The following is a 24,734-nucleotide window of genomic DNA, read 5'->3' on the forward strand; positions in this document are numbered from 1 at the left end:
ACCCTGATTTGCTTAAGAAACAGGAGATGCATCTTGTTGAGATAAGCGCAACGGTATCTTGCTGGAATAGCACAATGGTCTTGCTTGGGCAAGTTGGGACATGTTGAAACATGTTGAAACAAGAAGTGGTCACAGTTACCTGGAGACCCCTGCGTCGACACAGGCTGACCAATGATTTTGGTGTATCTTATCAGACAATGTAACTAACCCTGCAAGCTATAAAAGTGGATGTGTCTTGCTAAATAAACGAGGCTTGATGACCATGAGAGCATGAGGCTTGTCTCCCGCGACTCCAACAACTGGCGCCCGAACAGGGACCCTTCCCTTTGCCTGAAGGAGTTGCGTTGGGTGCAGGTCTCGATTTAAAGACGGCTTCTGCAGAACGGGAGTGCTACATCGGTGGGCTGCTCGTCTCCTGCTTTGGCCCAGAGTGCTGCATCGGCAGGCTCTGCTGCTACGCGCTGCCGACGCCTGGAGGGTGCAACGGATCCGGTAAATATGGACAGGCAAGCGGCGTATGATCTTTTTAATGCCTTCCTCCGTCGTCGGGGGGTAAAAGGCTTAGATTTTGATAAGGACCTCCCTGCCCTTCTTTCCCATGCTAGGTCTCTCGGTATTTTTACTGATCCCCACTCTATTCACCAATTATCGGAATGGCGCCGCTACAGCGATAAATTATGGGACCTTACGATAGACGATGATAAAATTGCTAAAAAATTATCCAAATTATGGCGCTTGATACATAACGAACTCTTGATGGTACAGGCAGAAAAACGTGCGGCCGAAAGTGCCCGTTTGGCACAAGATCAAAATCGTCACTATGATCCTTCTGCCCCTAATCCGCCGACTGTTTCGACAGTCGAGATACCCCCCCCCTCCTCCTCCCCCTCCCCCCTCGGATACCCCCCCCCCTCCTCTTCCCTCTCCCTCTCCCCCGTCTGCCTCTATTATGGAAAACGGACCATCTGAGTCTCCTCCAAACTCCCTTCCTTTGTCTCCTAATGCCACGGAGCCGTTCCCCGGAGCCCTTTCGGACCTCGCGGAGGCTATGGCAAGTCAGAGACGGGAAGTTTGGGCTGCTCTGGCACGCCACGGAGTCGAAAACGGAGATAGGGTCCTTGCCGATGCGGCACAAGACCATGTTGCTACTTCTATGGCCTTTCCTGTTATTTTTCACCCTCGACCAGGCGGCGGTCATAGGGTAGATATCACTCAAATGGATTGGAAAATATTGGCACAACTCCGAGCTACAGTCTCTCAATTTGGGGTTACTAGTGAACCGGCCAAGCAGATGCTTGATTACTTATTTAATTCAATGATTCTCCTGCCTGTAGACATCAAGGGTATCGCTCGTTTAATTTATACCCCTCATCAGAAACTTACATTTGATGCAAGATGGGGGGAGGAAGCGGCTGCTTCAGTAGCATTACCTCGTGCCCAAGGAGACCCCCTTTTTGGAATTACAATGAATGAATTACTAGGAAACGGTGATTATACTCGAATAGATGCCCAGGCTGGTATAGGAGTAGAAAAATTAAGAGAGGTCATGTGGGTGGCAAAAAGGGCAATGGACAAAATTTGGGAGCCGGGGGGGCCCCCTATGTATATGAATATTAAACAAGGTCGAGAGGAACCCCTTGGGTCATTCATTGACAAATTGATGCAAGCCCTTTCTAAAGCTGGTGTTGCGGAGCACATGCAGGACGCACTCTTAAAGCAGTGTGTTATACAAAATGGTAATCAAGTCACACGCTCCCTTATCGCTACTGCTCCTGGCAACTGGGTAATCCAAGATCTCTTAGATAAAGCAAATACTCTCCCCTCAAGCAGTCAAATTTTTGTAGTGGAAGCCCTTAACAAAATTGGTGAAGGCCTTAACGCCCAATCTAAAGTTCAAAGCCAAGTTTTGGCAGCCCTTGCACCTCTTCAGGCGGCAGTTGCGCAGACTCGTCCAGCAGCTCCAGCCACCCGAATGAAGTGTTTTCGATGCGGAAAATTAGGCCACATTCGTCGCGACTGTCAGGCCCCTGGTGTTTGGACCCAAGTGGATCCCTGCTCGCTGGACTCGAGCTGCTCAAACGAATTAACAGCCCAGAACTCCGTCGTCGTCATCGTCTGCAGCTGATCCTTCGTCCGTTGCTGGAACCACTTGAAAGACGTTTTGGGATTCGCTTTTCTTATTCGACACAAGAAGAGGCAGAACTCCATTTATTTTGGGAACTTATGAGAACATTTGATCGGATTTTGTCTCCTACTCGTTATTGTTTAGCGTGTTTACAAGATCATCATAAGGCTTGGATCAAAATTAAGTGTGGAGGTTGTCACCAAAAGGTTTGGGTGTCCCAAAGCCAATTACAGGCACATGGTGCTTGTGTAAACTGTACCTGGAATCCCGGTGATAGGGCGTGGCAGGGAATCCCCAGAAGCCCGGAGGGGGGACCCTGCTATATAGGCCAGCTAACAATGTTTGTACCCGACATAATGACGGTTCTTAAAGCCAATAAAACTCATATACACCGTAAAAGAGCCACCACACAACTGGGCCCAGAGTGCTCCGATATTGTTATGCTCTGGGATCCTCCTGAAGTTATTTTAGCCAGTATTTTTGCTCCGGGTATAGCATCTGCTCAAGCTCTCACTCAATTAAGAAAATTAGCTTGTTGGACAGGAAAACAAATAAACATTACAACAAACATATTGTCAAATCTAGCCATGGACTTAGAAGGAGTCCGGCATGCAGTTCTCCAAAATCGAGCTGCCATAGATTTTTTACTCCTCGCACAAGGTCATGGGTGTGATGAGTTTGAAGGTATGTGCTGCATGAATCTCTCGAACCATTCTAACTCCATTCACAAACAATTGGCACAGTTGAGAAACAATATGCGAAAGTTACAAGAAACAAGTGATCCCTTTACCAACTGGCTGGCGTCTTTCGGGCTATCTCCCTGGCTTGTTACCTTAATAGAGAAAATTGTTTTGGTGGTGGTTGTAATATTATTAGCAGTATTGCTTTTGCCGTGTACTATGCAGTGTTTACAGAAAATGATATCGAACGCTTTTAATCATAAAATGGCTATGCTTGCTGTTAAAGAAAACGGGGGAAGTGTAGAGAGCTTAACAACTGAATGGCTAAGTAACAAAGGGCATGATACCGTGCAGCTGGTGGAAATGTAGGCCTCCAGGGCACAGCAATCTCGTGGTTAATGTTTACCCTGATTTGCTTAAGAAACAGGAGATGCATCTTGTTGAGATATCTTGCTGGAATAGCACAATGGTCTTGCTTGGGCAAGTTGGGACATGTTGAAACATGTTGAAACAAGAAGTGGTCACAGTTACCTGGAGACCCCTGCGTCGACACAGGCTGACCAATGATTTTGCTGTATCTTATCAGACAATGTAACTAACCCTGCAAGCTATAAAAGTGGATGTGTCTTGCTAAATAAACGAGGCTTGCTGACCATGAGAGCATGAGGCTTGTCTCCCGCGACTCCAACAAGACATATTTGCTAACTTCTAATACATGAGTATCACAGAGAGACTGCATCAAATGAGTTGTATATGGGACCCCAAGTCCACGGTCCACCACAGTCCGCCACAGTCCTCCCAATACCCCTGATAAGGGCATACGAGAGACCTTCCCACCGTGGGTCTTGATCCAGCACATACATCACAGGGAAAGCACACAATACATCTGCATCCCACACCCATCTCGCTTCTCCCTTTACAGCTGTCCATTTATCATGAGGATCTGGGGGATATAAATTAGGCTTCTTTTCCGGCTCCATGTCAAAAGGATCATCCAGGTCAGCATCAGAATTAACAGGCATCAGAACTTCAGGAGCAGCAACAGCAGCCTGATGAGCACGCACAGGCTCTTTCTTGGGGTCAATAGGGTCCGGGTCAAAAAGAGTGTCTTCATCTCTGTCTTCAGACTTTGCAGCCGCGGTGGCAACTGGCAGAGGCTCAAGGGTGGCCAGGGGTGGGGGAGGGACACTGGGTTCCACGATCTCACTTTTTGACTTTAACATCTTTAAAATAGTTCTCCAAATGACCAACAAATGTTTCACAGTGTCACTGCCCTTCGTGGCTGCGTTCTTTGGAGCTTTCCTGATCCCTGCTGTCTTCCCAGCCTTTTGTTTTAACAGGGTATTATATATAGCTTGCCAAATCTTATCTCCAAATTTTCGCCATTCTGCTAATTCATGGACAGTGTGAGTGTTAACAAAACATCCCTTAGACTGTCCATAAGCTAACAGTCCCTGCAGCTCTTTCTGCAGGTCGATCCCTTTAGCCTGCCGCTTTTGTAAGAAGGCAGTAAATAAATCATACGCCGCTTGCCTTTCCATACCTTAGCGCGCTTGTTGCAGCCCCTTCAGGTTTCGGCGGCGCGTATCGGCCGGGCTCGTCTATACGGTCACCCAGGGTCCGGCGCTTAAAATCTTGAGATCTTGGCGCTTTGACCGTCCTGTGGCTGCGATCAGGACCCGAGCACAACTTACGTCGTCCCACCGTGGTGTTCGAGGGATCGCGTCGGGGTCACCATTTGTGGGAATAGCCGGGAGACGAGCTCATTAGATGATGACCAACAAGTCTCATTTATTGCTAAGCAGATGGATACTTATATACCTTTCTTGCATGTTTATAGTCTGGTTACAGAGAGATCATTGGCTTATAGCTTTTACATGTTACAAGATCATTGGTTTATAGCTTCTACATTTTTGCAGCTACACCGTGCACCCCCCCACCATCCTCCTTCTCATGCACTTATCACTTAGTGGCCTTGGCTGTGATTGGTCATAGTATGTTGCTGTTTGCCGGTGTCCTTCAGTTCCTCATTATCTGGCGTGAGAGGTTTGCACCATGTTCTACGCAGATGTCTTGTTTCAGCTCGTTGATCGGAACGTGACCTTTTGACCTTTTTCGACAAGCCAATCCTCCACAATTTTTTCCCAAGTCCCAAGTTCAAAGGCTTCGCCAACCCCCTGGATTAAGTCCTTCTCCTTAATACCGCGCTTTTCTAAAAAGCAATTTAATAAATTTAGGGCAGCTTGCCTCTCCATACCCCCTTTTAAGGTGCTCGTGCTCTGTTGCCCTACAAGGCTTCGGCTGCTCCTCCTCCTTGGTGCAATGCTGTCGATACAGCCACTGCAAGTCCGGCGGCGCCCAGATCCCGTCTATACGGTCATCCTTTTGCGCAATGCGCTGCTTTGACCCTCTGGGGCAAAATCGGAGCCAAGTGCCAGTTTTCACAGCCGTGGTGTTGTTACCATCCAAGCGAAGACAAGTATCACGTCGGGGTCACCATTTGTCGTGAAAGGAAGACTTGGACGACTCAATATGAGTTAACAGCAAGCTTCGTTTACTGGGCTTCTACCTTCAGTTAATATAACAGTAAATATGCAAATACTAGGCACTTGATTGGTTCTGGCACAAATAAGGCATTGCGTAAGCTCTACATTTTTGCAGCTACACCGTGCACCCCTCCACCATCCTCTTTCTCATGCACTTATCGCTTAGTGTCCTTGGCTGTGATTGGTCATAGTATGTTGCTGTTTGCTGGTGTCCTTCAGTTCCTCATTATCTGGTGTGAGAAGTCTGCACCATGTTCTACACAGATGTCTTGTTTCAGCTCGTTGATGGGAACGTGACCTTTTTCGACAAGCCAATCCCCCACATATTTAAATGTTCTTTAATGGAATAACACTTTGGTTTTATAGCTGAGCTGTTACAGTAGCTCCTTGCTTCTAAACTGTGATGTACGTGGATGTGACTAAACCTGTCCTGTTTGGTTTTTGTTCTTCCCCAAGGAGGAGGACCGCTCTGACGCCAAGTGGCGTTTTGGGCCATCAGCAGCAAAACGTCCACGGCTGTGAAGATGCGTTGAAGATTTTATTGTTCTATGTTTGTTCTTCACCTGTTCTAATGTTCTTTTGTTGTTAAACTGTAGTTGTTTTGTTGTTAAACTGTAGTGATTTTGTTTTTAAATGGTAGTTGTTTTGTTGTTTTATCGTAGGGTTTTTTTGTTATACTTTTGTTCTACCCTTGTTGTTGTAACAATTAGACTAACATTTTTACCATAGTTTTGCTATCATTTTACTGTTTTTTAACTGTCAATATGTAATTCCCACCCCTCACCGCACCCCCCATCCCCTTTTTATGTCCCCACTTCAAATAAACAGTCTGTGTTCACAGCTGCCTTCCCCGTGTTTGGTTCCTGGGCCAGGGCACAGGGTGCCGCTTTCCCGCACCCTCTGCTTGTGGGTACTGGCTTCTCCTGTTCAAACACAGCTGTGTGGTCGAACAACAGTTATTATCATTATTATTATTATTATTGCTCCTTATTATTTCACTGGTGTTCCTCCACTTTGCTTCTGTTTGGAGCAGTGGCAATTTCAGTGCAGGACTGCAAAAAACATGCTGGAAAGGACAGTGGTGAGACAGAAACTCTGCTCTGGGTCATCCTTACAGTAATATTAAAAGCATGGTACCTCTGGAGCTCTTTGGATTCTGCTCTGTCTATGGCCAAGTAGCTGCTTCTTACGCACAACCACCAAACGCTTTGGTCACGGAAGCGAATTTCATGATCACAATTGTACTATATTATAACTGCTTTACAGAAGTGCCTTGCTGGAAATCACTTAACTCACATGGTTCTTCCTGCTTACCCATTCCTCATCTTGTGATGTGAGAAATGAAAGAGAGCTTGTAGATCCCACTGCCAGGGCTGGGTTAGTTCATTGAGACCAACCTGTAAGTGGGTGTGATGCACTGCTTGGTGTTTTCACCAGCTCTGCCGTGCTTACTAGGTGTCAAGAAGCTTACTTTCAGAACAAAAGCTCTAGGAGGAGCAATGACTCATCTGATAACCAAGCTGAGCTGATGGAATTTGAGAGCTGATTCATGGCACAGGCAGCCAGTCTCCAAGGAAACTATGGGAAGGACTGGGTGCAGTTACAAACCCCCAGTTTTCCCCATTTCCCACCCTCCAGACCTGGGAATCAGCCTTAAAAAGAAATTGCACTGTAAAAACCCAGCTTTGGTGAATTGGTTGGAGGGGACCCGTATCTGGCACTGTGATATTGCGTGAGTCCTGCTTGGTAGGAGAAAGAAAAGGTGAAGTAGGTGTGAAGGAAAGAGGCAAAACCCCAGTGCTGCTGGTTCAGCCCCTACCCTTCCCGTGGTGAACGGTGCCTCTCTCTGGAGAGCTGGAATTGCACATTCTGCCTAGTTGAAACCAGACATTTTTCCAGTTTTGGTTTGTGGAGGGAAATGTGGAGTGAAATTTTGCCCATAGTGAGAGGGCTGAAGTAACCACCTCAAACATCAGCCCAGCCCCAGCTATGTGCAGGCCTTGCAGCTTGCTCAGCACTGCCTTGGAGCCTCCGGTTGTGTTACTTGCTTTCACTGTCTCCCAAGCTCCAGTAAAAACCCCAGGAATGACACGCCACAAAGGCAGGATTTTTTCCAGGAGGTATTTTGTATCGGGGAAAAACCCATTGGAGTGTCAGAGTGGGTGTCACGGTGTTCCCCCTTCAATGGATATTCATGTATTGTCCTGCCTTTGAAAGGGATTGGAATACAGCTTTAACAAAATTAATAATTGCCCAGTGGAGGTCTGGATTCATCAACAGAGGCTCCTAAGTGTGCTGCTGCTGGCTGGGGGAAGGATGCCAGGGAGTGGGGAAATGTCATGGAATTCTTGCTCAAATCCAGCCGGCAATCACTCCAGAAATTGCCTAGTTGAGGCACTGCATTTAGGAAACCCCATTCCCAGCTTAATTATAGACAGAGCCATGGAAGGAAAGGCAATCTCAACACACAGGCTTTATAGCTGCCCCTGGAAATATTGCCTGACACTGGGAATCCTATTCCTCGTAGCCATCTGCAGTGGGAGCAGAGCTAGAAAACAGGGCAAGTGCCCTGTGCCTCCATCGCCTCCCAGCAGAAAAGCCTTGTCTGTACGGACCATTGCTCTTTGTATCCCCTAGCCATAACCCCTGCCTTCCTCAGAATCCTGTGCTGGTCAGGAATGTCCAGGATGTCTGCATCCGTGGCACCAGCTGGACTCTGCAGAGCCAGGACTGCTGTGGCTCTGTGCAAATCCACATTATCCCCTGCATCCCAGTGGGATGTATGGCATGGCTGGTGCTTCCTCGAAACCTTCAGTGGCTGCATTTATGCTCTGAGCCCCCCTTTCACACACACTTCATCCTTCCTGAGGGTGCTTCAGCACAGGGCCTTTCCTTGGAAGGTGCCTCTGTTGGTGCCTCAGTTCGAGACATAGCAGCTGGAAGGACTTCTGTGTCCTTTAAGAGAGGAGAAAAGAAAGAAAATGAAATGTAGCTGCTCCTCTCACAGGGGAGAGGAAGCTGTGACTTGTGCAGTTGCAATCCTGCCCCAGGAAGGTTTTTCCTCCCTCTGTGACTTTCCCCACCTGGAGTTGATTTAATCAGTTCTGCCTGTCCCAAGGACTTGCAGCAGTGGTGTGATGCTGTTTCTCTGCATTTTGCAGAAGGGAGGGGAGAGCTCTGTCTGGACACTGTCCTCAAGGAAGCCGTGCCGTTAGAGTATCTTCTATGTAGCCCAAGTCAGAGACCCACAAGATCAGGGCTTTTCGGGAACAAATGGCGCACAGAGGATTAACAGACTGCACCTTTGTCATGTGTTCAACCTGCCTGGGCTCGGGAAGCATCACTGCCAGCAGCTCACAGAGCCTGGGCAGGCTGTGGGTGCCCAAGAGCCAGCAATTTCAGGCTTCCTTCCCTCCTCCTGCACAACCCGCTCTCAGGCCCCCAGGGGCAGGCATTATGTCCCTTCCCGTGTCTGGAGAGGACTTTCAGAAGTGTCCCTGTGTCCCCTCAGCTCCCCCCTGCCGTTCTAACCAGCAAGTGTTGAACAAAAAGCTCAGGAACCTGAGCAGAGCTTTGGCAGAGCCAAGCTACCCAACCGAAAAGCTGTCTCCCATAGCTTCCCTCTGCCCAGGCACGCTTCCTGCCTAGGGTTTCATTGTCCCTGCTCGGGGCACCTCTGACACAGCTGGCCTCCAGGTACAGGGCCCTGGCACTACAAGCCTGCGGGTGCTGCCCTGGCAGCTGTGTTGCCCTGCGTGCCCAGCACTGTGCTTCCTTCTCCTCTTCCCTCCTCTCCTCTCCACCCTCCACAGCAGAGCTGTGCAGCCATGGCAGGGCACACTGCCAGAGACCAGAAGGGGCAGGGACCACCAAGAGCAGGGCTGCAGCCGAGCTGCTATAGCAAAGTCTTGGGACAGGACTGCCCTTCAGTAGGACTGAAACTCCTCTGTCCTGCAGTGGCCTTGCCCTGCCCCACCAAAGCTCACCCACCGCTGAGTGCGTATGCCACAGCCACCAAGGAAAGACCCACAGTGTCAGACACAGTGCTTTGCATAGAGGTCTTTACTGATCAGATGGAAGCACTGCTGGTAACAGCCTGGCTGGCCGGCGCTGCTGCTTGTGATCCTGGAGGAGGCTTTTGCTGGACATCAATCTTGGGAGCCTCTGTGCCTCAGAGGCTTTCCTGGATCCCACCGTTGTGCATTGGATCTGCTCCCCAGAGCTGAGGAACTGAATAGAAAGCTCTGCAGCCTTGCGTGCAGAGAGAGGTGCAGGGCAACACTACAGTTCTAGTCAAGACACATGTGGTGAGATCTGCTTCTGGCTGGAGAGATCAGAGCCATGGTGCCTGGGATGCGATCCCAGCCTGCAGGGCTCCACACCATGAGAGCTGTCAGGAGAAGACCCCCTTGGCCCAGGGTTTGCAGGAAGTCGAAGGAAGAAAGGGCAGTGCTAGGCAAGGGATATGTTTGGAGATCTGATACAAATCCATAAATCATCAGCTTCTCCCCCTTATCAATAGACCCAGACATTCGCATTTCCTTGTCAATAGTTGCTTATCAGTAGAACCAGGCCTCTGTCTCCTCCCCTTATCAGTAGTCTGTGCCTTGTTCTGCTTAGTAAGCATGATAGGTGCTTACAACAGACAATACTTTTGTTTAAGCAAGGGGTTCTTCTAACTGTTATAAATTGAGACCACAACGGATCATAATCCAATTAAAATTTTATTAATTATAGCAAGTAGAATATGAGCAAAAACAGCGCTGGACGACAGGGGAGTCTGCGCTCCGCCAGCGTGCCTGTATTGTTCCCTTGTACATTTGTTAACCCTGTATCAATGTGAGGAGGTTGGAACCAGATTTGGGTGCGTAGCCCTGGTTGCCCAGCGCTGCAATAAAGCACCTCATATAACCATGCCGGTGGTTACGTGTTTGTTCCGACGCTAACACCCCGTTCCCCCTGCATTCCCCCCTCGCCAGGCCGTGCTTCCCTCTGGGCTCCCTCCTGCTCGCCGCCCTTTTGGCTCTTGGACCCTGCCACCGCTGCTCTCTCCCCCTCCGCCTCCTCAGCGCGCCCCACACCGCTGCTCCTCCGCAGCCGCTCCGGCTCGCTCCGGCCCTTCTCCCCGGGCTCACTTCCCCCGACCTTTCCCACGCGCTCTTCCCGCCCGCTCTGGCCTATGCCCAGGGGACGGTGGCCCAGCAGGGCCTGGCAGCAGGAGGAGCGCCCCGGGGCATGCTGGGAGCTGTAGTGCTAGGGCAGCGGCTGCCGGCGGCCATGCTGGTGTTGGGTGTTGCAGCTTCTGCTGGGGCTGCGGCCCAGCTCGGGGGAGGGCCGGGGCCAGCGCTGAGGCGAGCGAGCCCCTGGGGAGATGGAGACACCCCCGCTGTGGGCACAGGCACCGGGCACCGCAACTGCCAGAGCCCCCCGAGCTGCCCCAGCCCGGCCTGCACCCTGCAGCTGGCCCTGGGCCTGCCCAGGAGGAAAGGGGAGAGCGCAGAGAGGCAGAGAAAGAAGGGCCTGGGCTGAAGAGTTTCCCTGGCAGGACGGAGAGCGGGAGCTGTGGTGAGTGCCCGGCCTCTCCCAGTGCTGGTGGTAGGTTTGTTACTTTTTAGTCCTTTTCTCCAGAGTTCAAGCAACTATGGATGTGTGACACTGGGGAAGTCCGTTGGTTGATGGCAATAAACATAAATGGTCATTGGCTGCTTTGGCTGAAGTCTGTGATTCTTGAAGCTGCACTCAAAACACCTCGTTATGTCCCCTCCCTTTGCTGGCTCTGTGGCACGGGCAGCTGAGCACCGCAGAGGGGCTGCGTCCGCCGCAGGGTGTTTCACCCTGGCTGGATGTTGCCGGGAGGGTCACTGTAGTGACATCCTGGGGATGACAGGATGGTCACTGTGTGAGGTCAGGCTGGGGTGACAGCAGGGACACGGGCAGCTCAGGGCGGTGACAGGCCCAGGTGTGACAGGTCCCCCTCCCCTTGGGGGTGCTTGGAGCTGCACGTGACACGAGCCTTTTGTCACAATGCGCTGGGTTGCCTGGGTGCGCTGTGTTGTCACACCTGGCGAAGGCTGGGGCAGAGGTGCTTGAGTCACCGTAGAGGCTGGTCAGGCCTCAGCGTGCTGCACGCGGGAGAGGACACTGAGGCCAAGCTAGGGCTCTGGGGAACTCTCCTCCCCTGGGCTTTGAGGAGGACTGGGGCAGGTGCCGACATAACGGCACGGCTCACTTGCTCACTTGCTGAGGGCCATAGCCTGGAGCTGTTAAGGTGGCAAAGCCAGGGCCTCGCTACGCCACGATGGAGGCCTGAGGCTCTGTCAGCCGAGGCTGCCTGATGTGTCAGGGCCTGGCTGTGGCAGAGTGCTGCAACCTCCAAACGCCATTGGCCAGCACAAACTCGGCCCGTGCTGCTCACCCCAGCCTCCTCGGTGGGCTTTGCCGCGAGCCCTCACCTTCGTAGAGGCTGCAAGGCCTCTCTCTGTCATTTGCCGAGCTAGACACAGTAGTGGAGCAGGCACTGCCTGGCCCCGACCATGTCTTGCATCCACTACAAGTTCTTCTCCAAGCTGAACTATGACACGGTCACCTTCGGTGGCCTCAACATCTCCCTTTGCGACCTCAAGTGCAAGATCATGCGCAAGGAGAAGCTGAAGGCAGCCAACTGTGATCTGCAGATCAGCAATGCCCAGACCAAAGAAGGTATGTGTGCGCAGCATGTGCAGGGCTTTGGGGATGTCCTGGCTGGCGACGCTGCAGACCACCCCATGACGGCCGCAGCCAGCGGCAGCCGCATTCTGCCTTTTATGGCTCATCCCCACATAGTATGAGTGAGCCTGGGGCCCATCCCGCCAGGTGGCAGGAGCACCAAGAGGGTAAGCGGTGCCGGGGATTAAGTGGGGTGGTGTCATGAAATCTGATTTAGCGTCCTGCCGGCTACACCAGTTTGTCAGATGTGCACACTGAGTCACAATGTCCAGAACAGAGCCCCCAGCTTTCTAAACCCCTGAGGGGAGCCTAGGTGAAGCTAGGTCTAGCCTTAGTCTCAGGCTTGGTCAATGGTTTATGTCCAATGGAATGTTGAAAAAGAAAATCAAGGTAGAATCAAGCTAAAATGATTTGCATAGAAACCAAAGATGAAAAAAAAAGGAGACCCTCCCACTGAGACACAAAGTTCAGAGTGGACCCCCTGGCTTTCTAAACTCCTGGTGGAGCCTAGGTGTGGCTGGATCTAGTCTTAGTGTCGGACTTGATCAAGCAAATGTAAAGCACTGAGCAGATGAGAAGTGTGGCTTTGGATGGATTAAGCTCCAAGAAATAGACAAAGGTGGCAGGCTCTCTTCTGCATTCTTTCACTCTGGAGCACCAGCAGCAGAAGTGACTCAGTTAACAGTGGCGAAAGCAGTGGATCTGAGTTTTCATGCCTTCACTAATGCCTGGCTTGTTTCAGAGCAAGCTAGTCAGACTTTAGAACCTGGTTTATGCAGGTGAGACTGTGGTGGTTTGTTTTTCTCCAGAGATCTATGGGTTTTGTAGCCGAAGAGAAGCAAAAGCACCTTCAGTTAGTTCAGGAAAGCACCCCCTGTATTAGCAGCTGTCCTGTAGTGACCTCCGAGACCATTTTGCTGTTGGCGTTCAAACTGTTTTTAAAAAAGGAAAAAGATTTAGCTGCTGGTGTTTGGTTCTCAAACCTGAAAATGTCTTGAAAGGTACTGTTAGTGTGTTCAGACAGCGAAAGCACGATGTTACATCTAAAACTTGGCTTCTGTATCTGTAAAGGCCTTCTCTGAAGTGCCGTGTAGTTAATTATGTATTAATACATGTCCCTTTGAATGTCTTTTTCTGTATTTCTGTTGGTTTCAGAATACACAGAAGATGCCCTGATTCCTAAAAACTCTTTGGTAATTGTTAAAAGAATCCCTGCTGGAGGAGTTAAAGCTACGCGCAAAACAGATGTTACGTAAGTGTCCACACAGCCTTGCATTCTCTGCTGTTGGTTTCAGTGTGTGAACTGTTTCAATGCATGTGAGGCATTCGGATTGTATCTAGTTAAAGCTTCCGTTAATTTTTGTTGTCACTAGGTAGATTTTCATGTATCGGTCCCGAAACAGACTTATGTTTTCAGGCCTGCTGGGGTATGGGGTTCAAACTCCAACAATGGAAACTTTTAAAATGATTCTATAGGGTTTGTTCTTGGGGTTAATTTTTCTGAGAGCCAAGTCGTAGATCCTGTTTTGTCTGCGTGGAGAGATTCCTTGTTATATGTGTTTGCTTTTATGGCTTTTCTAGCAAAGACAGTTCAGCAGTGTGGTGTAAACTTAAAATTTGCTCCTGTCTCAGAAGAGTCTGGTTCTTAGTGTTTGACCTTTTCTTGCATTTGGGGGAGAGGGACAGGATACGTCAGGTATTCTTATGCCCCAAATGCGTGGGGTTTGCATACTAGCCATGCAGGAAAGACCGATGCTTGCCAGCTGGCAAACCATGCAAAACAAGAAGTTCCATTCAAAAGCGATTCCTATTAGTTTCCCAAAGCCAGTATCTGTTTCGGGCAAGAGAAAAAGAACAGTATCATAAAGTGTATTGCCTCTTGGGCAAGTCCAATGAAGGAATAGTTAATCCTTTCCAAACCTGGAACTCAGTAAGCAGCTTAGCACATTACCAGAAGTTGGTAGCTATCCTCCTAAGGCTGTTTTTACCCTGAGCTGATAGGCGTGGGGATGGCACCCTTTCCTTGTATTGTAATGCTGCCATAAAATGAGAGGATAGATGCTGCTAGCACCAAAGATCAAATACGTACCTGTATGTGGGGATAAGGAAAGAATGGCACTGCTCTTCTAGCATTGAAAATGTATCGGGCAGATCAGCTTTCTGTTCCTTCAGCTGAAAACAGTGCAGAGACAGCTGACAGAGTGCTTAATGTTGGGGCAGGTTGAATGTATGATGGAATGGTGGAGAGGCTGCATTACTTGCCTTGTAGTCTGTTCTTCAAGGTAAATGGATGAAACAACCATTGTGTTGTAATCTAAAGTACTTACTTACCTTCAGGAAGTAGGTGGATGTAAACAGCAGCCTCACTGTTTGTACCTAAATTCCAGAGCAGCCTCTGCTCCTGGGACACTTTGGATGATGTGTGAATTGTTTGTTAACTGTACCAGGGTTGCATCTCTGACTCATGATAGACAGATGCAGGTCAGTGAGTAGGTGGAATCGCAGCAAGCTTTCAGATGGAATAAGTATTTCTTAAAATACTGCAGCATTATCGTAAAGCAAATTCTGGCAATTAAGACTTCTTTTGTTTTTTTTGTCACAGGGCTCCTCAGTCACGCAAAATCCCAGGAGCAGCTTCTTTCAGGTGATATTTCTACTACTATTTTTAGTCAATAAAGCGTATGTAACATGTCTAGTACTTTGGCACTTTGACGGCTAAGTCCGGTAGACACCTGAACACAGTGCTTGGGCTTCCACAAAGAAACCCTGTTCTAAAGGATAAGCTGCTGACAGTTTTGTTATTTCTTTGTCAGATGACTGATTTTTTTTCACTGAAGTAAACTTGCCCTTTGAAGTGTTGGGACTATCACTGTTCCGCCGTAGAAACTAAAGCACTGTATGTGACACCCGTTTGTAATACTAGGGATGTACAGATTGCCTGAAGTTACATTCATAGTTTGAGGGTTGATTATTTAAGAACACAAAACTGTAGTACCGACTTGACATATTTGATACTTGTGTGGCAGAGAAAAATATCTGATGACTTTCTCTTGCACTGTCGTGTTCTGTGGGTCTGACTTCATGACAAAGTAGAAATGGGATTTTGGAGGTTTTTTTAGTTGCACTGAGTGACCAAGAGATAACAGTTTGTGTATACAAATAAATTTCCACATTCACTAGACTCTCAGAACATAATGTTTTGATGTTTGGGTTTTAGAAATGATTTTTGGTGCTTTCTGTTGGGTACAAGTGCTTTAAGTTCTGATCACCTTTCTGTCTCCTCCTAGAAGTCAAACTGAGCCAGCGAGCAGAACATCAGAAGCAGTATGTAAAAACCCACCCTCACCCTTTTTTCTACACACTGCACTGAATTCTAAACAATGTAGCTTTGTGTTAATTTTCCAAACATTAAGTTCATCTGTCCTCCAGTAAAACATAGTACAGATTGTAATTCAAATGTACTGATTCATCACAGTGAAAACTGAGTCACGCCATCAATTTGCACAGTTCTGATGTGAATGTTGGGATTTATGCCTAGTAATGCATGGTATTTCCTATTGCATATGCTAGAATATGTCCTGTGTGCCTTTGTGTTGTGCAGATAGTGCCTGATCATCTTTAGTTCCTGCAGGTTCCAGGTGTGCACAACTGAACTTGGTGCCACATTCGAGATCTGTCTGCCTATAGTTAGTAATGTTGTGAGTTTGTACAGCCTTTTCTGTGCTTTTTGTAAAAACTGCACTTAAGTAGTAGTTCTCTGCACACACTGTGGCCCACTCCTAACTAGTGGCCTGAGGACTTCACTGTGGCAAGCTACAAGCTGTGTAGGCAGCTGGGAGGGAGGAGTATGTTTGCAGTGGAGGAAAAAATGCCGTGACTGTGCTTTAAATCCATGCTTTCATCATCATGAAAGATTGGGTTTGGTCTGATAGAAAGAAGAATAATAAGAATTCTCACACTTCCCAAACTAATTTGGATAGTATGTCCTGTGGTCTATTAAAATACAAGAAATATTTTTTCTCCATTTTTATGGGCTACTCTGTCATAGTAAACACCTTTTTTTTTTTTTTTCCCCAATAATGTGAGCAGTTTCTTTTTTTCTAGACAAGTTGGCAGGTTACTTTTATGGCTGATGGTTCAGATCGGTGTTTGGGTTTGGTGGGGTATGGTGAGTTTGGCATCTTTGCAGTTATTGAGAAGAAGGGCAGAGTTCATGTTTCAGGGCTACTTTTTATCTTGACAGGCAACTACTATGTTCATCAAAGCATAACTGTATAAATGCATGTTTAAATGATGAGACATTAACTGATTAATTTACAAACTACACTGCAAGTAAGTATCCTGTAGTGATGCTTCCTTCTCAGATAAACTTTAGCATTTTTCACAAGGGCCCCGCTCTGAGATATTCTGGAGCAGTAAGTCCCTCTCAAGCGAATTGGTTAGTTTAGTTTTGTCTCATTAACCACATAGGCACTTTTCAGCTGTCATAGGTTTGGACTTTATTCTGAACAAATACAAATTACAGTAGGTTGGAAATGCCTCCTTCAGTGACACGCAGAGGATATAGTGCAGATTTTCAGACTCTAGTAGAGGTTAACTCTTGCTATGTTTCGATTATAGAACTTGAATATGCGTTTATTTTTTGCTGAACAAATGAATGACGAGTCTTCTGCATCTGTTTCTCTGGCCCAGCTTTCAAAGGTGTGTGTGTATATATATATCTATATATAGTTGTAAAATACTTAAAAATAAGTGTTTCCTTCATACTTTTAAGCCTTACTTGCAGTCTATAGATGGATAACTGTTGTAATGTGAACAAACCTTTAATTTTTAATAAAGTATTTGTTTTAACTTTAAAAAGTATGTATAATTTGGTACTGTGCTGTAAAGAGTACTTGCCAGTTTGGGAAGACAGAAGGGGAGTACCTTCTCAGCCTCAACATAATGTTGCAGCGTTACTCATCTTCAGGACGTAAAGCAGCAGTACCTCAGAAGCTGTTTACTGTTTTTCCTAGGTTTCATTAATTTTGTGTTGGAATCTAACCCCATTTTTACAAAAGAATTTAATTGGCTGTATGTTATGGACATTTCAGGGCAGTTTGCAACAGCTGAAGTAGAAGTGTTTCTGGAACTTGGACAATGGCACGGCTGGTTTTGAATTTCTAGTCATTAGAGGCATAGAAGCATTCTTTGATACTGCACAGTTTCATAAATTCCAGCCTATAGACAGTGGAGAACACAATCAAATTTGTTTGAATGCAGACTGTGTCAACTGTGTAAATTGTGTACTTGATTGTTTAGAGGAACGTATCAATGTGTATCTACGGTGTATTAGCAGATGTGGCCACTTGAAAATGTTGCAATGGCCTGTTTTGGGATGGAACTGCTTGCTCTTTTGGCTCAACACTGTGTAACTTTGGCAAGACACTAATGACTGCGCTTTGTGAAAAAGCGTAGTGCTAGCCAATTGAATGAAAAAGATGGGAGCTAGTTCTTTCTCCTAAGAAGAGGGACAGGAGTTCATTTCTAAGAACGAGAGGTCTCCACACCGTCAGCGTCTTCCCTCTCTCACTGAAGAAATTAAACTTTGTGCCTTTGGCTGTCAGTGCATGTGTCCTTGGTTCTGTAAACCCATGTGAAGTTTTACTCTCAAATGTGAAAAACTGTCCAAGTGGTGTGCACATTTAATCTTTTGAGAAATGCATGAACAAATTGTAAAGCAGCTCAAAACTCTTGCTTAAACACATTATTCAGACTGGCTTAGCACAGGGGCAGTGTGCTGTGAAATATTTTTTGTTTGGGGTTTTTTTTTTAATTACAGTGCATTAAATGCCATAGTTGAATTTTGATCTATTCCTAGTAATGTTTTGTGGGGTTTGGATATGTTTTGTAAACTGTTTGGGTTCGAACAAATTAGTCAAATGTCTGCAAAATTTCCTGTAAACATTAATGGAAATGATTTCATAGATGTCCATCTGGATCATATAACTGATAAGAAAAAACTGTGTATGTGAAGAAAACATTTAATAAAATGCAGAAACTGGTTGATTGCTCTTGTGAACGAATGGACGTAGAAGTGAAGACATACGTGGCTGATCTGAAAGCTGGGAGGTTGAAGGTCCATATCTTTTACAGTCACTCCCTTCGACCTTTCTTGTATATGGACTAGTGTGTAATAAAAACATCAGAAAAATCAGCTGGCTTCAAGATCTAGTTCTGCACATGGGTGGTATTACAATATGTACATTAAAAGGACACAGTTCCCTGGAAAAGCCTGCAGGTTGTGCTCACTGTAGTTAAATCCCTTAGTAGGAAGAAGTTAGTGGGGGGGGGGAAATGCAGTTTGGATTGCCTACAGGACACGATGGTCACATTTCTGCTGAAAAGAACCTTGTGTCTTGCTGAGGGACCAGAAAGATTCCCTTCGGTGCTTCTGTGTCTGATGCTGAATTTCAGCGAGCAAAAACTACAGCCCTGCCGCTAACATTGTGTGTTCTTTTTAATGCTGCAAAATGTAAATAATATAACTTGCAGAAATCTTTCTCAATTAAATGCACAGTAGCTATCTTCTCCTTCAAATGGGCTGGAGCTTCAAAACCAGTAAACTACTGCTAATGTCATTTCTTTCACTCATCACTTCAGTCCACTTGGAAGAAAAGTGGATTGGTTACACAAGTCTATGTCAAGCCTCATGTTTTGAGTGCTCAAGAATGCTTTTTTCAAGTAGGCTAGCAGGCACATAAGCATCGTGAACAAGCACAGAGTCTCCCCAGCGCACTCTCAGGACAACTGTGTTTCATAGAAGCAGCTGTTTTCAGGCAACATCAGCTAGCACGGTGGTGCTCTTTACAGGATTGAGCACGTGGTGTTGTCTTTGACGGGGTGAGCTTGCGTGTTTCTAATGTGTGTGTCAAATAATTCCATGTCAAACAGACTGCCAACCTGGCTGAAGCCAATGCTTCTGAAGAAGATAAAATAAAAGCCATGATGATACAGTCTTCCCATGAATACGGCCCAGTCAAGTAAGTGTTGATAATGTCAAATCAGTTCTTCGATGATTATGGAAAAACTGTGTAGATGTTTGTTTTAACAAAAGAGACACATGCATACCTTTTTCTTCCTCAAACCGTTCTAGTCACATGAAGAAGCCCTTGGGTACACCTCCACCATCATATGTTTGCTTTCGCTGCGGAAAACCTGGCCACTATAGAAAGGACTGCCCAAGAAATGGGGTAAGATTTGGGGGACTCCCGGTGTTACTTTCTGACCTTGTTTAATTTCTGACCTTGGCAGTCAAATAACAAATACAGGAATAATCGTATTAAGAACTGTTGCTCTTGAGGTGAAATACAGAGGTTGCATGGCAATGCTGAAAAGCCCTTCAAAGTTCAAGGGAAAGCCAGGATTATAAATGTAATTTTTTCCTTTTTCTAAGCCACAGACACAAAATAGGTCCATAGATGTTTTCATCTGTGAATTTACATGCATATTTTTATGTATTTCAGTATTACTGGAGATGTTTCTGTTTTAACACTTTTTAATGACAGTTCATGTTTTCAGTATTTTGTATGAAACCAAGATGTTTCTGTTGACCCCATCTATTGAATATTTGTGTGGTTTACTGACACAAGTCTCTGGCTGAGTATTCATGCCCTTTAACACTAGTCACTAAATGTATACGCATGAGGCATGAATTCAACCTTCATCTATAGCTGGTGAACAGATGTTTCTCCATTGGCTGATCCAGAGCCCTGATTTAAGCTTTCCCTCTGAACTGTGCTTTGGGAGAGGAGCAGGTTTGTGTCTCTTCTCCCAGTGGATCATGAGGTAAGGGATATTTCACCCTTAAGAAACCTGCTGTTAAGCCAAAGAATGTCGACTCAGATCAAAACTCTGTTTAAGCCTTTCACAGAATCATAGAGCCAGCTAGGCTGGAGGGGGTGCATCAAGTCCAACCGATACTTCAGGACTGCCAAATCCATCACGAACCGTGTCACTAAGGGCCTCATCTACCTGTTCTTTTGAACACTTCAGGGACAGTAATTCCACCACTTCCCTGAGAAGCTGACTTAGGAACAATAGCTGACTTAGGAACATCCTGGCCATGTTCATTTAGGAAAAGAAGTATTTTGCTTGAACAACCTTCACGCTGGGTAAAAGGAGAGGATTTAAAGGCTTTTGCTTCTTACAGTCATCACTGAGCTGTCATTTTAAGCGCAGGTCTTAAGATGAGGTATGCCTGCATATCTTTTCTTAACAGGACAAAAATGTTGAGGCTGTGCCCAGACTGAAAAGGAGCACAGGAATTCCAAGGAGTTTCATGATAGAGGTGAAAGATCCCAACACAAAGGGTGCAATGCTGACAAACACTGGAAAATATGCGATACCGATTATTAATGCGTAAGTATGGAATGAACTGACCTGACCAAAAAGCGAACGAGAGAAAGCATGCATAAACATCTGAGCGGACATGCTACCAAGTTGGACTGCCTCTATAATTACGGGAGAGGAAGCGCAGTCGTTGCATTTTAACCTTAAAATCTGTGATACTTGCTCATGTGAAAAGAGGGTGGTCATTCATACTTGTCATGCGCCTGGAAGTTGGTCCGAGTTGTGATGCACCAAGGATCTGTATTTCTGCAAAACATTTCAGTAGTGTTGACAGGGGAGACATTCTCTTTGATAGCTCATTTTGCTTCTGGTTTATGTTTCAAACGCTTCTTACAAAAATTTAACCAATAGCTGTCGGATTGAGATTTCCTCCCCCTCCGAGTGTTTGTTTTTCGGTGTTATGGCTATAGCAAAGTAGTTTCAGCTCAATGCCTACAGTTCAGAAGGCTAATGTGGAATGAGAAGAATTCTATATAGTATCTTCTTCTGATAAAATGCAAAGCTTGGGAAAGTATTCCTTTACCCATCTTTAAATTTGTTCTTTTTCCTTCCCCACACGCCCTCCAGGGAAGCGTATGCTAGAGGAAAGAGGGAAAGGCCTCCATTTTTACCAGAGGAGCCATCCTCCTCCTCTTCTGATGGTCCTATTCCGGATGAGCTGTTATGTCTCATTTGTAAAGATATAATGACTGATGCAGCTATTCTTCCCTGCTGTGGAAGCAGTTATTGTGACGAATGTAAGTGTTATTCCCATGTTGTTAATTCAAAACATCACATCTGATCTTCAGAAAGCACAACCAACAGATAACAAAATTACTTTGTTACCTGTTCTAATTAAAACCTAAGTATACCCTGACTAGGAAAGGACTCGGCTCGTATAAAGGAAAAAAAAAAAAAAAAAAGAGGCAGAAAACTTGTTTCTCTTTCTACAGATCCAGTTACATCCTCTTTACATGCAGAGGAGTGCCTAACTGTGCAGGTGATTACAGTATTAGATATCAAATGTTTGTCCACAGCCCTTTCTATCGTGCAAAATTATACAGCCAGATACTTAGGCATTTAATCCACATTCTTCTCCATGGGAGAGCTGGTTCAAACCGTCAGAACTCAGACCTACCAATGCTTTTTTTTTTGAGATGTGCTTTGCTCATTAACTTTGGGGTCAATGACTTCTTGCTGTAGTGGACAGTGGAAAAAGGATGAGTTGAATCATGAAGACACAGCCTACACTCCATCTTCAAATATTACAGCAGTGAAATGGTAATACTGTGTAACTATTTGCTGCATACTTGAAATTTTTTACACTCTTGAACATTTGTAGCTTCATGCTGTACACTCAAGACCATATTCACCCATGAATCATATACGTGTTTTGATTAGAACCCAACAACTTTCCCTAGTTTGGCTAAAAACTATTGTATTGTGATTATACTAATTATGCACAGGTATTAGAACGGCATTGCTGGAGTCGGAGGAATGCATATGCCCAGCGTGTCATCAGACAGGTGTTTCTCCTGATGCTTTAGTTGCCAACCAGAGCCTACGCCAGGTAGCGTCATGACTTTTACATCAATTGTACAAAGAGCTTGTAAGGAGCTGAGAGAGAAGACAGTAATACTGTAATATTAATTTAGCCTTAAGGAAGGATAAATTGAATAAGGCTAAATTTACTTTTCAAACACATTATCTCTGACAGCTCTTTAGAGACAATCTGGCAAATTCAGGTCACGCTTCTGTTTAACACAATCACCTCACTTGCAAATTTGGTGTTAACACTGAAGTATTTTAAATACGGATACCCTGAGTTAACAGTCATTGGCATCAGTGTTTAATGTGGTGTGTATATATAGCTGTGGTTGAATGCTGTCAGGATTGATAGCATTTCCAGGAATACACAAGTAATTTTACTCTGCGGAGGCTTTTGTTGGTGTATCTGCTGAAGCTTCAGATTGCCTTTACAAAATGTTCCTCTGCCTCTAGGCTGTGAACAACTTCAAAAATGGAGCTGGCTACACAAAAAGGCTCCGTAAGCAGATTCGGCGGCAGCAGCCGCCACCGCCTCCACCACCGCTCACGACCCTTATCCCTCCTGCTGCTTTGGTGACTGCCACTGAACTGCCTCAATCTTCCTCTCTGTCAATCAGCAGCCTGTTGGAAGAGAAGGTAAGTTTGATTTCCACATATGCAGTGACTCCAGTATTTCAGTAGAGCTTATTTTCCAGCTGTTTGCATTTATTCACAAGGGCTGTCGAGTTTCTGTACGAAAACAACTAGCACTACCAAGTCTTCTGGGCTCCCAAGGACAATCAGTACCCACAACTGGTAAGTAATGATAGCTTTAGAATTTCTGTTAAAAAATTACCTTCAGATAAGCTGAATGGGCTTTTTTTCTTTTTCTTCTCCCCTCTCCAAAAGATCCTCCGAGGACAGACAGTACCATCCACTCACCAGGTGCCAGAACAAGCTGTGAACTGTAAGTATGCTATAGAAATTCAATATATAGCTGCTTGTAACCTAGGCTGTAACGTATGACTTACACAACAGCTGATCGATAATCAAGTAAGTGTGCACAGAGAGTTGCGGGGAATACAACTAGTAACTGATTTTTAAACGGCTTAATTTGAACTGGCTATAAGAAAGGGGATGTGTGCTTGCAGTAAGATTATTTCAACTAAAACGCTGGCAAATGATTAAAAAGAAGACTGAAAAAAGGATGTTTTTCGAGAAAACCGTAAGTACGTATAAAAATCAAATACAATTAAAGAATCGGATGGAAAGCTCTGGATTACTGGCTGAGTAGGGCTGAAGAAATGGTTTTTGTCAGTAGAAATCAGCGTCCAACAGTCTTGTTTTAACAACATAGTTGATACTGATTGAGGCAGTTATTGGAAAAATCAGTGCTGTCATTTTATGACAATTCTGATTTTTTTCCATTTAGCCATCTCAAACAGCCAAACCGCTTTCTCTCAGCTGGAGAGAGAAGAGCCTGTTTCTGTGTCATGTTAGTCCTTCATTTTGGTATAGATTTGTTATAGCTAGCTTTCTATATAGACGCTTCTGTATAGATAACTTGCACTCTACAAGAATTTATAACAGAACAAGTAGCTTCTGTTTCTACAAGAAATTTTACTTTATCAGTCCCCAAGCTAACTGTAACCAGGGGCTCTGCTGGGGAGGGTTTTGAATCTTACCCCGCCCCTCCTCAATCTTCATCCAAAGTATGTCAGGCAGGCCCTGACATTCCACTAAATCTCCAGTGTTTATTTTGACTCTGAGGGCATTCTCTCTTCCAGTGCTCCCTCTGTTTACAGATTGCACTCGGTTCATTCTTCAAGTGCGACCCATGCATTCTGTTCACAAGCCTTTCCATGTAATCCTTCTTTCTGACCCGTTCCTCCCAGGCCGCTCCCTGGAAGCAGAAGGAGGAGTCGTGACTATTCTTCCAGGACAAGGTCACATGGTCATCACCGTTCAAGGTCAAGGTCACCCGCACAAAGAAGACACCATTGATGGTCAAGGACCTGCCCCAGCCCTCCCCTGCATCCCTGTTTCTTGTTTCATTCATTAAAAGGTCTGGGTGCTTGCTTCACAGCACCTCTCTCTGCCTGCAGTCATTTGCACAGCGGGAAGTGGGTAGGGGGTTAATGCAGCCCCTGCCCACCCTGCAGGTGACTGGGCTGGGCTGGGGATGGCCACCGAGAGGATGGGTAGTTGGGGCATTGCTCCAGGTGGTGTGAAGCCATGGGAAAAACCACATTGATTAGTATCAATGCCAGGAGGATAGAGACCTCCATCACTGCCCCAGTACCAGCATCACTGCAGCAAGCTGGATCCAGCCCTGGGAAGGAACCGTGGCTGCCCCAGGTGCCAGGCAGAGACTGGCTGAGCAAGGGAAACTCAGCTCACACCTGGCTGGTGAGTGGGAATTGCTGGCTGGGGCTCACACGCCGATTTTCCAGAGCTGGCGCTGCAGTGGCTGCCCAGCTTGCTCCATCCTTTTATGGCCTCATCCAACGCTGCCTTGGCGTCGCCCGGCAAAAGCCCCAGCCCACAGGCGATCCCCAAGCCTGTGTCACAAATAAGTCAAACTGACCCAGGAAGACCAAGGCAAGAGGCCAGGACGCAAAGTATAGAATTACAAGAACAACTAGTTTTTCATGCGCATGTCATGCCCCAGCCCAACTGGAGCACACAGATGTGCCTCTACACAGGGTCCTTATGCCCTTCAATCGTTCAGGTACAAGACAACTTGCCTAATCACCAGCACCCACACTACAAATTACTAAT

The 24,734-nt window shown here is 46.3% G+C and overlaps 1 protein-coding gene and 1 long non-coding RNA gene across 2 annotated transcripts; both read left to right on the forward strand.

Annotated features, from left to right (window-relative positions):
• Positions 1 to 11,884: 11,884 nt before the first annotated feature.
• LOC136021899 (E3 ubiquitin-protein ligase RBBP6-like) lies at positions 11,885 to 15,585 on the forward strand. Its single transcript, XM_065694588.1, has 3 exons — positions 11,885 to 12,050; positions 13,212 to 13,308; positions 15,344 to 15,585. Exons 1-3 carry the CDS (start codon positions 11,885 to 11,887, stop codon positions 15,486 to 15,488), a joined length of 408 nt encoding a protein of 135 aa, XP_065550660.1. The 3' UTR covers positions 15,489 to 15,585.
• Positions 15,586 to 22,376: 6,791 nt separating this feature from the next.
• On the forward strand, positions 22,377 to 24,019 carry LOC136022046 (uncharacterized). Its single transcript, XR_010615989.1, has 3 exons — positions 22,377 to 22,769; positions 22,863 to 22,920; positions 23,849 to 24,019. It is a non-coding gene; the product is annotated as an uncharacterized LOC136022046 (long non-coding RNA).
• The last annotated feature ends 715 nt before the right edge of the window (positions 24,020 to 24,734 follow it).

The sequence above is a fragment of the Lathamus discolor genome, chromosome 14 (genome assembly GCF_037157495.1).
Source record: "Lathamus discolor isolate bLatDis1 chromosome 14, bLatDis1.hap1, whole genome shotgun sequence".
Classification (NCBI taxonomy): Eukaryota; Metazoa; Chordata; class Aves; order Psittaciformes; family Psittacidae; genus Lathamus; species Lathamus discolor.